This window comes from Neodiprion fabricii, chromosome 1, assembly GCF_021155785.1.
Source record: "Neodiprion fabricii isolate iyNeoFabr1 chromosome 1, iyNeoFabr1.1, whole genome shotgun sequence".
NCBI lineage: Eukaryota > Metazoa > Arthropoda > Insecta > Hymenoptera > Diprionidae > Neodiprion > Neodiprion fabricii.
In genome coordinates this window covers 18395599-18410617 of record NC_060239.1, presented here as the reverse complement: position 1 = coordinate 18410617, position 15019 = coordinate 18395599, and the positions used below count along the sequence as shown (strand labels likewise).

The following is a 15019-nucleotide window of genomic DNA, read 5'->3' as shown; positions in this document are numbered from 1 at the left end:
CTTCTCACCGACATAGATATGGTTATGTTTATCGAAAGAGGTATTCGTGGTGGTGTGTCACAGTGCTCAAACAGATACGGGAAGGCTATCAACAGGTACATGGGGGAGGCATTCGATCCTGAGGTCGAAGAATCTTATCTCATGTACTTTGACGTTAATAATTTGTACGTTGCGGCTATGAGCTGTGCTCTGCCGTGTAATTGTTTTGAATGGGTGTCAGGTTTCAGAGAGTGCGACGTTCTTGCCATCCCGAACGAAACGGAGTTTGTTTACGTATTCGAAGTCGATTTGGAATATCCTGAGGAGTGGCATGAAACTCATAAAGATTTCCCATTGTGTCCGAAGCACTATGTACCTCCGATTTCAAACTGTGGATATAAAAGAGGGAGTGTGGTTTTATGCAATTAATATTAAAGTAGTTTATTAGAGTATAATATCTATTTACATAATGCCAGTGCGGCATGTCCTATTAACAAGGAGTCCAGGAGTAGAGAGAGCTAGATTGTGTCCTAGCGCGTACGGTCCCGCACGAGCTCGTCTCGCTACACAAAACTATCGCTGGCCAATAGATGGCTCGTCAAGTTTCATTCTGGCCATTAATCAAGATTATGAATTTGTCTATATGTTACAACACAAACAATAAACAGCCAAAATTGACGCCCACGCTATTTTCCAAAAAAAACTACGTTGTTCACTATAGCGTTTTGAAACAATGCTTACAATTGGGCTTAAAATTACTCAAAATTCACAGAGTTCTCAAATTCAGGCAAACCCCGTAGCTCAAAAAATATATAGATTTGAATACCGACTTGCGGAAAAAATCTCACAACGAATTCGAGAAAAATTTTTACAAACTGATGAACAACGCAGATTTGGCAAAACAATGGAAAACGTGCGAAACTACAGAGATGTTCGATTGGTCACCGAATGGGATGGACGGTACGGTGCTAGAGCTACCATAGCCAAGCCTGATTTTCACAGCTGCACCGTTTTCGAGAAAGAGATGATTATCGTCGAAATGAGTAAAACAAAAGTCAAGTTGAATGAACCATTGTATGCAGGTTTCTCCATCCTAGATCTGACCAAAACATATATCTACGATTTTCATTATAATTATATTAAACGGAAATTTGGCATCCAAGCAAAATTGATGTATACGGATACCGACAGTTTGATTTACAACTTCACCGTCCCCGACATATACGAACATATAAAGGAGGACTTGCATGAATTCGACACGTCTGATTATCCGCTTGATAACGCTTATGGAATGCCTCTAGCGAACAAAAGAGTCCTCGGCTCAATGAAAGATGAGAATAACGGGAAAATAATGTTGGAATTTGTAGGATTTAGAGCAAGATTGTACGCATTCCGAGTCGTGGGAGATGAGAAAGACAATAAACGTGCCAAAGGTGTCAATGGATCAACGTTGAGTAAATTAACTTCCAACGATTATTTGGAATGTGCTTTGAAACACGAAAATTTGTCTACAAATCAGCATTTGATAATAAGTCAAAAGCACGAGGTTTACACTGTAGAACAGCAGAAAGTGGTACTGAGCTGCAACGACGACAAGCGGATCGTGTTTCAAAACACAACCGACACGCTTCCGTGGGGCTACAAGCCTGCACCTTAGCTTTGTAACTACCGTATCGTAATATTTGTAGGACCTAATTTATAACTGTACCATAATGAATAAAATATATATTATTATGTCGGATAGTGAATGAGAACGCTCCGAAATATAAAAAATTGTACAACGATGCATATGTCTGTCGATTGTCTGAAAAATAAGGATGCATACTTGTTATGTATCGGGTATAAAATAAAGAGGTACATACGTTTTTACAAAAATTCATTTATTCAATGTACATGTCCGATTCGATTATCCAACTGTTGTGTGTATTGTCAAAACCTAACCATTTAACATATATTCTTCTTCCACGCTTCTTGAACACCTTCTCCACCAGATCGATATTCGGATGTTTAACCTTGAGGAGCTCTTGTTCGTAGAAACCACCAGCGATGGGTTGATCTCGGTAGTCTTTGAGCTTGTACGTCGCAGGATGAGTATTTTTCACTCGACTTATCGTGAATATTTCAGTCGTCCAATTGGGAGTGTAACCTTTCTCAAAGATGTTTTTGAATTTGCTGATTCGAACTTTGTCACCAGTTTTGAACTTTGCCAGTTTGGTAGGTTTGGCTCGAGGCCCGACGCCTGACGTAATAACAGCCGTTTGTTCTCAACGGTGACATCCGACGGTTTCACTGGTATGGTTCGGTGTTTGGAGTTGTTGTGAGCCGAAACCAAATCCGATAAGACATCGAGCCGCTTGTAGCTTCCTTGCATGCTGAACCGTGTCCACATTTCACCTTTCAGCGTGTGATTGAAACGTTCACAGATCGAAGCCTTTAAATTACTGTACGTGGAGTAAAGTTTGATTCCGTAACGTGTCATGAGCGATTCAAATTCCGAGTTTTGAAATTCCGTTTCTCTGTCGACGTGTAAATTTTTTGGTACCCGTCCTTGGACAAGTACAGATTCCATTGCCTTCTTAACATCATCTCCAGACTTGCTCTTTATTGGTACAGCCCACGCATACTTTGAAAAGATATCAATGATTGTGAGCATGTACTTGTAGCCTTTGTTTTGTCCAGCGTACGACATTATATCAACAAGATCCGCCTGCCAGGTCTCGTCGATACCGCGCACGTCTACACGTCGACCCGGGTAATTCCGGCGTGCAGGCTTATGCAGTTCCGTCACCATTGCTTGCTTTTTCTCGTTCATATCCCAACGCTCTTATTCTGGTATCTAATTTGAAAATGATTTCTGTGTTCCGAATCGACAGGTCTCTGCCTATTTTGAAGTCTGTGTAGAAGGTATCCAAGGCTTTCCCCGTGGTGATCTCCAAACCTTTGATCATCTGACCGAGGTTGTCGATTTATTTTTGCAGCGAGTTGAATTTTCGTCTCAAGATTTTCAAAGTTACAGCATTGTTCAGCTCTGCGGGATCTGGGACATTGCAGTCTCTTGTTCTGTATATGTAATGTCTGTCCGCTGTTATTTGAAACCCCACACCAAGGGCCGCGAGTGCTCGCAGCTCTGTTTTTATTCAGCTGACGTCCAAACACGTCGACGCTTATCTCGTAAATGATCGCAGAGTCGACGAGAATTGGCTAATAAATGATTCCGGCTACCCGTAATTCTTCCAGAATCGACATAATTTCATTGTTACGACTTGTATTCCCAGCCGCTTGAGATGTCATAAGCAAACGAAGACGTTCCACGAAATCTTTAGCGTCGTCCCAGAAAATATAATCTGTTTTAACACCTTGTCGAGTAACCAAAGCCTGAAGTAGCAGAACACCTTTGCCCATACGCTTCGACATCTGTGACGATGATGATACGCCTTTGCCTGACTTAGAAATATTGAGCAGCGAAACGGTTACCGAGTATCGAACTGCCCACTTTCGCGGGCAGCTACTCAGAATGGAAGCCGTTTCACGACCTCTTCTCGTCGATGGTTCGCGAAAATTCGCAACTTTCGGAAGTGGAAAAGCTGCACTACCTCAAAACCAGTGTGACCGATGAACCGTTACAACTCATCAAAAACATTTCTCTCACCGCAGAAAATTTCCCTCGAGCTTGGGAAACTCTCGTCTCACGATACGAAAACAAGCGGCTTCTGACTGATTCTCATCTCGCGACACTTTTCGCGATTCCTCGTGTCACAAAAAAATCATCATCGGAACTAAAGAGCTTGCACAGCAACACTTGCGAAGCTCTTGGCGCGCTCGAACTTCTCGATAGTCCCGAGAAATTAGGGGATCACATCATCGTGCACATGACGATTCGCAAGCTCGACCCAGCATCTCTCGAAGAGTGGGAGAAAAGTGTTAGCGAGAAACTCGAGCCCCCCTCGTTTGAGGAGCTCAAGGCGTTTCTCATCGGTCGCATCCACACCCTCGAAGCCGTGGAGCAAGCTCATGCTCACAATCAAATCACGACGTCGAAACCGCACTCATCGCAAGGAAGGTCAAATCTTCAGACGACAAGGTCACATACGGCGCAATCAAAGGAACAGTCGTGTGCTTGTTGCAAAGGCAACCACTACATCGCGTTCTGTTCGATCTTCCGCGACAAATCTCTCGATCAAAGAAGGGAAGTCGTTTCTGCGAAAAAGCTTTGCTTCAATTGTCTCGGTCCACATCAGCAGAAGGACTGTCGATTCAACAAAACGTGTCGCGTGTGCAACGGTCGACGTCATTCCTTGCTGCATCGAAACTCTTCCTCAATCTCGACAGCTGCCAACAACGGCACATCTCAAGGACAGGCTGCAGTAGCGCAACCTGCAGTGCAGAACGCACCGATCTCGAACAGCGCCTCTCAGGTGAGCAACCACTCAGCTCAGCCTACAATGATCAAGCGCTCTCCAGTTCTTCTCGCCACAGTGCAATTGATCGCCTCGAATCCGGAGACTGAACAAAGAATCATCGCTCGCGTTCTACTCGATCAAGGATCCGAAAGTTCATTCTTCACGGAGTCGCTAGCGCAACAGTTGCGACTACGTCGGCATCAAGCAACGATACCGATCATTGGCGTCGGAGCTCATCAATCGGCAGTGACTCGCGGCATCGCGACATTGCAACTCCAATCTCGTGCTAACACCTCGTTCTCGTGTCAGGTGGAGGCACTCGTGCTCCCACGACTCACATCGTATCTACCTTCATTTCGACTTCTCGTCGAAGACTGGCCTCATCTACGAGGACTCAACCTCGCGGATCCAAGCTTTGCACATCCCAGTCAAATCGACGTAATTCTCGGAGCTGACATCTATAGCAACATCATTGGTCAAGGAGTTCGAAGAGGAGCACCAGGAACACCAATCGCGCCAGAAACTCAGTTCGGTTGGGTCCTCTCCGGCTGCGTTTCAGCGGAAGCAGCAAGCCCCTCGTATAGCGCAGTCCAAGGCTTCCAATGCTCCCTCGATCACGAACTGCTCGATCTCGTGCAGCAGTTTTGGAAGCAGGAAGAAGTGTCGAAACCTTTGGCACTAACTTCCGAAAAAGAGCGTTGTGAGCAACACTTTCGCGAAACGGTTTCTCGAACTGCGTCCGGTCGTTACGTAGTTCGGCTGCCGCTCAAGGACAATTCGGTAGAGCTCGGCAACTCGCGGAATCCCGCGCATCAAACGCTCCTTCGTTCGGAGAAACGGTTCGGTAGCAACGCGAAACTCAAGGAGGCTTACTCGAGCTTCCTTCGTGAATATCGTGAACTCGGGCACATGCATCGCGCTATCAATACACCTGAAGACAATTCCCGCGTGTTTTATCTTCCCCATCACGGTGTAGTTCGCGACAGCAGTTCAACAACAAAGTTGCGTGTCGTGTTCAACGGGTCTCAAAGAACCAACCTCGGACTCTCTCTCAATGACAATCTTCTCGTCGGTCCAAAAGTGCAAACCGACCTCGCGGACGTTCTCTTACGCTGGCGATAATATCCAGTCGCGTTCTCATCAGACATCGTCAAGATGTACCGACAAATTTTGGTCCACAATGATGACCAAGATTTTCAGTGAATCCTCTGGAGGGAAGAACCAGAGCTACCGATTGAAGAATATCAACTGACTACGGTAACGTATGGTCTTGCAAGCGCTCCGTATCTCACGATCCGTGTTCTTCATCAACTCGTTCAGGACGAAGGTAAGCAGCATCCCTTTGCGAGCCACGTCATTCTCGAGAACACGTACGTCGACGACATCCTCTCAGGAGCAGAGGACGTTGATCAAGGTCGCGAGAAAATCAACGAACTCAATCAATTGCTCAAGGCGGGCGGCTTTGAACTTCAAAAGTGGACTTCAAGCCACCCAGAAACTCTCGTTGACATTTCTCGAAACCATCAAGAGATCGCGATGCATCTAAATCTCGATCAAAGTCCATTCTTTCGGGCTCTCGGTCTTGCGTGGAGACCAGACATCGACGCGTTCGCGTTCTCCCCGCAAATTCATCAAACTCGGGACAATTTCACGAAACGAAAAGTTCTCTCACAAACCGCGCAGCTCTTTGTTCCTCTCGGATGGCTCTCGCCGATCACGATCAGAGCCAAAATCTTTATGAAGGAATTGTGGGCACTCGGTTTCGACTGGGACGAGCCGCTCTCAGCTATCACCATCCCACGATGGATCGGGTTGAGTTCAGCATCTCTCGGGATAGAGATCCACGGTTTCGCGGACGCCTCTCAAAGTGCATTAGGCGCAGTGATCTACGCGCGAACGTACATCCACACTAACGAAGTGCGCGTTTCACTAGTGTGCGCGAAAACTAAAGTAGCGCCGCTAAAGAAGGTGACAATTCCTCGTTTCGAAGTTTGTGCTGCGAATCTTCTTGTCCGGTTGATGTGTCATGTGGAAAATACTCTTAATTTCGAAAACACCTCGGTTTATCTGTGGACGGATTCCACAGTCGCGCTCGCGTGGATCAAAAGCCACCCATCGCGGTGGAAAGAATTCGTTCGTAATCGCGTAACGGAAATCCAAGAGTTCGCGCGCGCTCGTTGGTATCACATCTCGGGTTCTGAAAACCCCGCTGATCTTGCGTCTCGTGGTGCATCTCCGGAGCAACTCCAAAAATCAGAACTTTGGACCTTCGGACCATCCTGGCTCTCGAAGCCTTCTGTCAATTGGCCATCCTTATCTCCGCGACCGGAAGAAAACATTCATCTCGAGGAAAGAAAAGGGCTGTCGACGCACATCGCAACAGCTAAGCCTCTACAAATCTGGGATCTCGTCGATCGCTACTCAAAACTATCTACTCTCCTCAAAGTCACATCATTGTGTAAACGCGCAGCAAATCGGTTCCTCGCGAAGACGACATTGTCAAAAACACGTCTATCACTGTCGGACCGATCTCTACTCTCGAATTGAGCGACGCCCAACTGTTTTGGACCAAGGTGACCCAGCAGGCGTACTTCGCAGAAGAAATTCGCCAAATCGAGACAAGCTCAAGTCTCATTCGAAGTCATCCACTATCGCGACTCACGCTGTTTATCGATTCGAACGAATTCCTCAGAGTCGGTGGTCGACTGAATCACTCATTGCTTTCGTATGACGAAAAGCACCCGTTCATCTTGCCTCGCGAATCATCGTTCTCCACATTAATCATCGATCATCATCATCGGTTGACGCTTCACGGAGGTCCGCAACTCACTCTCGCTACAATCCGACAGCGGTACTGGATCCTGGGAGGAAGAGTACCGATCCGCATGTTCATACATCGTTGCGTTCCTTGTGCGCGTTATCGCGCCACTCTCAGTAGCCAACAGATGGTCCAACTCAGTCTCGAGTCACACAATCAAGGCCGTTTCTTAACTCTGGCGTTGACTGCGCTGGTCCATTCTCGATTCGAGCCTCCCGTGGAAGAGGAGCAAAATCATGCAAGGGATATATCGTTATCTTCATCTGCTTCACGACCTCGACTGTGCATCTCGAGCTAGTTTCGGACTACACGACGGAGGCATTCATCGCGGCGTACAAACGCTTCACATCTCGACGAGGAATTTGTATCTCGATGGCAAGCGATTGTGGAACGAATCTCGTCGGCGCAGACTTAGAACTTCGCCATCTTCTCGCTGCATCGTCAAAGGAGTTCTCAGAAATCGCAAACATCCTCGCATCACACGGAACCCAGTGGCGGTTCAATCCTCCCTCCGCGCCTCATTTTGGTGGAAAATGGGAAGCCGGAGTCAAATCGGTCAAGTTTCACCTCAAACGAGTCATCGGAGATGGCTCTCAAACGTTCGAGCAATTCGCGACGTTCCTCACGCAAGTAGAAGCCTGTGATGGAGCTGTAACATTTCTAATGAAATGTAACAGTTTATATCCTCTCGTAGGAACATGCCGGGGATCATTTAAATGAGTGCAAAATTTATCATGCAGCGTGGCCCGCCTTATGCGCTTGGCTTTCTTATCGGCAGCAGTGCTCAAATTACTCGATTATGCACTTCATATGCACTGTCGCCGAGCCCGGCGAGCGGCTGTGTGAGCAGTCTCAATACTGCTTCCAGGCGTAACGCACGTCTAATTTAATATAATATAACGTTAACGCTTCCTTTTACCATTTGTTGTTATCAATTACCATTCAATTTCTCTGTTTGAATAAACATATAAATACATATATAATCGTTGCGCAATATTTGCGTGACAAGCCACGCTCAACTCTCGACCTCTTTGCGCTATCTCGGACGATCCCCGGGATCCAAGTGCCTTGACTCCAGGACACTTTCTCGTCGGCTCAGCATTGAACACCATTCCTGAGCCGTCACTCATCGAGGTGCCAGTTCAACGGCTATCGCATTGGCAACACTCGCGTCAAATGCTGGAGCATTTTTGGAAACGGTGGAGTACGGAGTATCTTCAGTCCTTTCAAAACCTCTCGAAATGGCAGACTCATTGCGGGAACATCAAAATCGCATCCATCGTTCTCGTAAAAAACGAAAATCTACCTCCATCTGTGTGGCTCCTCGCGAAAGTGATCGAAGTGCATCCGGGAACCGACGGTCTCGTTCGCGTTGTGACCGTTAAAACGAAATCCGCTGTGTTAAAACGTCCAATCGCAAACTTGTGTGTGCTCCCAGTGTCCTCTTAAGACAATTATTGACTAAGAATGAAGAACGCACGGCGGGCGGCATAATCTAATTTCGCGATCGTTACCGATAGCGAAGCGGGCGGTATGTTTCGGCAAAGTATCGAATAGTTAAATGTGTGCTTTCGACACTCAAAATCGTCCTCGCACATGTACGCACACTCACATGCAATGTTTACTTGTCGTCTCTGCGTCAAATCTCGCCTCTTGCCCGTATCGCGACTCAAAACCTATCAGCTGTATCTCATGTATTGTCTACTGTCTCGAAGTTATGTATGTGTATAATCTATGTGTTCTCTCGCTCTGTAAATCTTCACTTTCTGTAACGTTCTCTTGCGATACGGTCTACATCGCCACATCGAAACCAATAAAAGTCTCGTTTATCGGTAATCATTATCTCTCTCCATCTCAACATCACTTTCGTTTCATTTACACTCGTTCTCATCACTAATTCGCGGATCCCACGTCGATGATCCATATCCTTTTGCCATCTCTCTAAACAATGTATATGAGGCATTCCAAATCAAATACCTCATATAGATATGAGAAATTCTTCGTTAACTGAGTCACGTTTTTGAACCCTATCGCAGATAGTTTTTGTGATTGGGCAAATTTTAGTACTACTTGAAAGTACTCTGTGAATTTTTTCAGATTTTTCGAGCCTCAAATTTAGGAGACCTGTGGTTTTTTGGTTTTTCTATGGCTGGAAAAGAATCAGTTCAAAAATAAAAACATAAAAACAAAATTTTTTCATGAATTATTTGATGCAATATGTCTTATATTTGTATCGCATTGAATTGCACTGCAAAGTTTCTTTTTAGCTAAAAAAATTGAAACTAATTTTTTTTCATCCAATTATCGGACACCTTTAATTCAGCTGCTAATTGTAGAGGGTATTCAGCAACGTGTTGAGAACTTACGAAAAAATCCATAACGCGGTACTGCGGACTTGACCAAAAAAATATATATATTTGAAAAACGTTTTTAACGTATCACATTGTAAGAACTAAGCATATTATAAGCGATGCTTTTTTTCATCATTTATATACTGGAAAAACGAAAAATCAATGAAAAAAAGCATCGCTTACAATATTTTCCGTTCTTACAATACGCTACGTTAAAAACTTCTTTTAAATACATGTTTTTCCTTAGCCAGTTTAGCAGTGCCAGGTGTGAATTTTTTATAGGTTCTCAACACATTGCTGAACTGTCCGACTCATTTTTTTCTAGCCATAGAGAAAACAAAAAAATACAGATCTCCTAAATTTGAGGCTAAAAAATCTGAAAAAATTCACGGAGTACTTTTAAGCAGTATTAGAATTTGCCCAATTATATAAATTATCTGAGAGTGTAAAAAAAAAAATCGTAGCTCGGTTGACGAAGAATGTCTTATATATATTTTTAAATACCATCATTATACTGCAATAAAATAATTCGAATGCAGCAATTATGTAATGTGTATAGAGCACACTGAAAAAACTTTCTATACTTCGCGTAAAAATTCATGATATCATGATTTATTTAGAAAAATATGCGGAATGAAACTCACTTTTCTCTCGTGCCAAGCGCGGAGGGGCATGACGCAGTCATGATTCAATGGGGTCACTAATTTCCTTGTTTACAACAAGAGGTTTTGTGAAACGTCAGCGGATGACTGTATAGATTAAATTCATTTAATCTATAATCTACATTGCCATTGAAAGTACATCGTAATCGTTTTGTAACGGTCTTTTCGTTTTCGCGGTTTGCTTCGACCAGGATTAACTTCAACTGCGGAGCCTCTCGCAATTAACGAAAATCATCAGCTATCAATTTACTTTTATTGTTTTTTATTGTTTTTATTTAAAACGGAATTTCGGATGTCGGTATGACCGAATGACATGCATCTATATGGAAACCGAATAAAAGAAAAGTATAAATATGAGAGAAAATAATAAATAAATTGTATAAATAAAATGGGCACGGCGGATATCTAGGACAATAACAATTCCATAAACGGCATACTCGTAAAATTACAGATAAAATAGTACAGGTCAGAATATAAAACTTATCATAAGCGTGTCTTTGGGGATATTCTTCAAATCCCAGTTTCCATTTCCGCAGTTGCGCTCGCTAATTCCGTGCCCGGCCAATTTGAATCCCCTCGTCCGTCATATCTCGGTGGTTTTTCCTTGATCGGGAATCCGTAAAAGATGGGTCGCTGCTACGAGTCCTTCGTTCTCGCAATAGAATCCGTATGCGTTTTACATAATTTTTCGTCGGTTGTATTTATTCGTTCGTTATGATTTCTTTATTTTAGAGCGCACTCTGATGACGATCGACCGCTCATCCATCGTCTCCCGCTTATACTTCTCGATCGATTCCTAACCCGTCGTCTCTCGCTTAGGTGAAAGCCCCCCTCCCTACGGACCTACCTATTACTGAGTCCCGTAGTCACTGCTTTGGCGGCTAAATTCAACTGTTACAGTTTACGAGTAGAATCACAATAATATTTTGATATGAATTGAACTTACTTGATACAACATCGCAGATTTTCAATTTTTCTTAATAACTTAATAACTTGATATAATTTCTCGATTAATTCTCGATTGATTCTCGAGAAATTATATCAATTTATTAAGCTTAATTACTCGGAAACGGCTTGTCTGACAAAAATCTATAATCAGACCTTTTTTGTAGGGAATTTAATTTTATAAAGGGATAAGTGAACATAAATTTTTTCACATCAATATTTCGACAGTTATGACGTAAAACATCAAATTATTACTAAAAATTAAAAATAGCGATGATAGACCTCTTAAAGTTAATATTAAGGGCTTAAAATTTCATGAAATTTTTTTTTTGCCATACTAAATGATATTCTCAATATATTTTTCAAAAAAAAAAAATAGTCAATTTTTTTGGCCCAGTCTAATATATATATATATATATATATATATATATATATATATATATATATATATATCAAATATATCAAATCTTTAGTTTTTTTTCAAATTGCGAATGTTTCAAATATATATGTAAGCCAATAATTATATTGTTAGGAAGGAATGAAGATTAGGGTGATAATCTACACATGTAAGATGCAGTTAACAACTGAAATATTAAAAATATGTACAAATTAGTGAAATACAGAGATATTACCATTTACTAATAATCTTATAGCTAACCTGAATCTATACAATTGCCGATAGCAAACCCTTGTATACATCAATATAATAACATTGATGCTAACAGCTCGGAGTCTTGTTACATACTGACTCTCACACGCGTGTCAATAGGCGACGCAGCCAAGCTTGATTACGCACAAGCTTACATATATATATAGTAAGTAAGTTTTGTTATGGTGATCTGTCTCGTTCCAGTTTTTTTTCAAATTGCGAATGTTTCAAATATATATATATATTTGATATATATATATATATATATATATATATATATACGCAATACGTATTATTAGGTGTTCTCTGACTTATAAATTTTTCAAAAAGAATAAAAAATAACTAACACTTAAGAAAACAATCGTAAAGTACAAAAATGCAAAAATTGAGGTCAACGACAGTTCTTACATTTTTTTAGTATTTTTATATATAATAGTATTTTATAGATAATATTATTTTATATATAACAGTTTTTTAACCTAACCTTTTAAGTAAAAAGCAATGATCGGTATCATGTCCTATTTTATGACAAAATAAACAAGTTACTACAGTTTGATCTGTCGTAACTGCGCCTCTAATTTCGTGTTTGTTACTCTGATTCTGAAGAGAACCACGATTTTCACGATTATAATACTTGTTATTATTTTTATTTCTGTAATTTTGAGGCTTTGACTCTTCCGAGTGCTCAAAACCTCGTCTTTCTGAGGTGTTTTTGGACACCACAATCCGACGAAGCTTGCTCAACCCAAAATATTGTTTTCGCATTGCCTCCACCTCAAGGGCTTTGGCCGTTGCCTCTCGTAGAGAAGTGAGAACCGATGTCCCAACGGCCATTTTAATTTCTGGATCACTAATTGCGTTTAAGAAAGCTTGGGTCGCTAATAAATTACGAGACGGCTCGTGGTCTGGCAAAGCTACACGAGAAAGCCGTTCAATATCTTGGCTAAGTGACGCGAGGTCTTCGTCTCGTCCTTGTCTTCTAGTCTGTAATCGAGCTGTGTACAATTTTGTCAGATGGTCATTTCCGTATCTCAATTTAAGCGCGGAACTAAGTTTTTCATAATCGGAAATTTCTTCCTCAGACAATGCCGTTAAAACATTCAGAGCCGGCGTCCGAAGACAAGAGGCAAGGCTGTGGGCCCTCATGGCGGAGTCCCACTGATTATGCTTTGCAATTGTGTTAAATTGACGTTCATAATCTGCCCATGGAATCTTTCCATCAAAAATTGGCGGTTTTAAAGGATAAAAGGGTTTCTCGTTAATCTGAGAAGCAACCCCAGGAAATTTGGAATTATTTAATTGACTTAAATGAGAATAACGAGGTTGAACCTGAGACAGAGGCTCGGAAAAGCCAACCTCATTATTTACTGTTGTTCTACAAATTGGGGATTCATCTGTTCCCCTAATAAAAGGCACAGACCTTGAGTCTCGAACATCCTGGAACCGTCCTGGATGTCGGACCTCCTGAACAGCGGGAACAGGAACAGGAGAGGGAACAGGAGAGGGAAGCGGAGTAACGACTCTGGAACCTCGAGGGGTGACAGCCGGTTCTCCTGAGCCGTTCACTTGATGGACAGCCTGAAGAGCTGCCACAGTCGTCCGGAACAGTTCATGAAGACTGGTCTCGGATCGTTCTTGAGCTTCTCTACCAAGCCTCCGCTGCTCCAACTAAGAGGCAATTTCCCTTTCTCGTTGTTCTCGTCCTCTTTTTCGCTGCTCCAACTGAGAGGCAAGTTCCCTTTTTCGTTGTTCTTGTTCTCTTTTTCGCTGCTCTTGTTGATCAAGCAGCAGCTGGAGAAGTTGCTGCTGATGACGTTCAGCGGCTTCCTGTTGTTGGGATATGATCTTCAGCAGATCAATCTGAGAGACCGCCGAAGGAATTGGAAGAGGGTCCACTGAAGGTGATGAGATTGTCTCGGGAACCCGCGGATTTTCCATAATGGAAGGTTCTTCTCCGCCACTTTCCCTTCGACGTGAGCGTGTCTTACGACTATTGCTCATAGTTATAGTTCGCGCACTGAATTGACTCGATTAAAAAGAAACTCAAGATCCCGCTTCTGACACCAATGTAACGTTCTTCGACGTTACGGCAATAAAATATGGATCCGCAAGTTTAATAATCAAGTCAAAATCAAAAGCGTGAATAAAATGTTGTGAATAAGCTTTAATTGCGAAATATGTGTTTCTCGTTTTAAGTCTGAAACAAGACTGTTTTTACAATAATGTTGGTTGACGCAGCAACCTTATTCTTTTGAAAGACATAAGAGGTTTATAAACGTCTTTTATCTATGATGACTACTAGATCATTGAAAAGGGGGCAAAACGGGTGATTTCACCCTTTGTAACAATACAATTGTACGGTTCCCTCAATGACGGACAGTTTGTTTATAGAAGAAATTGGATCCTTTGTATTTGACCGTACGCTAGTTTTCAGTGCACTTTTTTTTTATCGTTTCGATATCCAAATCTTCATTACCACTGGAGAAGCATGCTGCACCCTCGATGTCAATCGGTGGAAATGGTCTAATGATAACAGACGACTGAGTCGATTTTTTTGATCCAATATCATCACGCTCCGAATCAGTGTTAATATCAGACATTACTAAAGCCTATGTACATTTAGTTTGTCCATGCTTAAATGTTTCTGAAAAAGATAACGAGTATATTTTGGAATTAATTGTTTTGAAAAAAGAAAATAATAATAATAATGACTAGTGACTTGTACCATCATAATGACTTCTACATACTGGCTTGTATAATCGTTTTTCACATATGCATTGGCATACAAGCATGAAATTTAATTTAAAATTGGTTGAACGTACTCGTCGAAGCCAATATTTTTATAATATCGTGCTGAGGCCAGTTTTCGGTAACGTCCTCTTGATTCTCAACAGCCTTCAATAATCTCGATTCGTTTTTTTATGGAGGCCAGTAACAATGCGTTTTCCGAGGTGTCATCCATTTTTCCGTATCAAGACTAGCGCCATCTTTGAATTCAATAACCGCATATCGATTAGATGCCATCTTTGAGAGACCTGAAAATTTAAGATTTCAGTTTTACCGATGAATGTCAAGATGGACGATGTGTACTCATTGCTTAACTGTATGATTCCAATTCACCTACATCCGAACATTATCCAACGACTAACTAATGCAATGTACTTCTGGTTCTCAAGTGTTTTTAATTCAAAATATTTAGTAATAGCGACGAAAGA

The 15019-nt window shown here is 42.2% G+C and overlaps 2 protein-coding genes across 6 annotated transcripts in view; both read left to right on the top strand.

The window, feature by feature from the left end:
* Positions 1-15019, top strand: part of LOC124177821 (two pore potassium channel protein sup-9) — an 854038-nt gene that overhangs the window by 246340 nt on the left and 592679 nt on the right. The window lies entirely within an intron of this gene.
* On the top strand, positions 3525-13321 carry LOC124187824. Its single transcript, XM_046580012.1, has 3 exons — positions 3525-5459; positions 5700-6347; positions 13217-13321. Exons 1-3 carry the CDS (start codon positions 3525-3527, stop codon positions 13319-13321), a joined length of 2688 nt encoding a protein of 895 aa, XP_046435968.1.

What these genes read in the sequence shown, in the direction of transcription:
- LOC124187824 (XM_046580012.1), top strand. Translation starts at nt 3,525, where the DNA reads ATGGTTCGCGAAAATTCGCAACTTTCGGAAGTGGAAAAGCTGCACTAC. An exon ending in ATCTTCTCGTCGGTCCAAAA is followed by an intron (nt 5,460 to 5,699) that starts GTGCAAACCGAC and finishes CAACTCGTTCAG; the next exon opens with GACGAAGGTAAGCAGCATCC. An exon ending in AAGTAGCGCCGCTAAAGAAG is followed by an intron (nt 6,348 to 13,216) that starts GTGACAATTCCT and finishes CCCTAATAAAAG; the next exon opens with GCACAGACCTTGAGTCTCGA.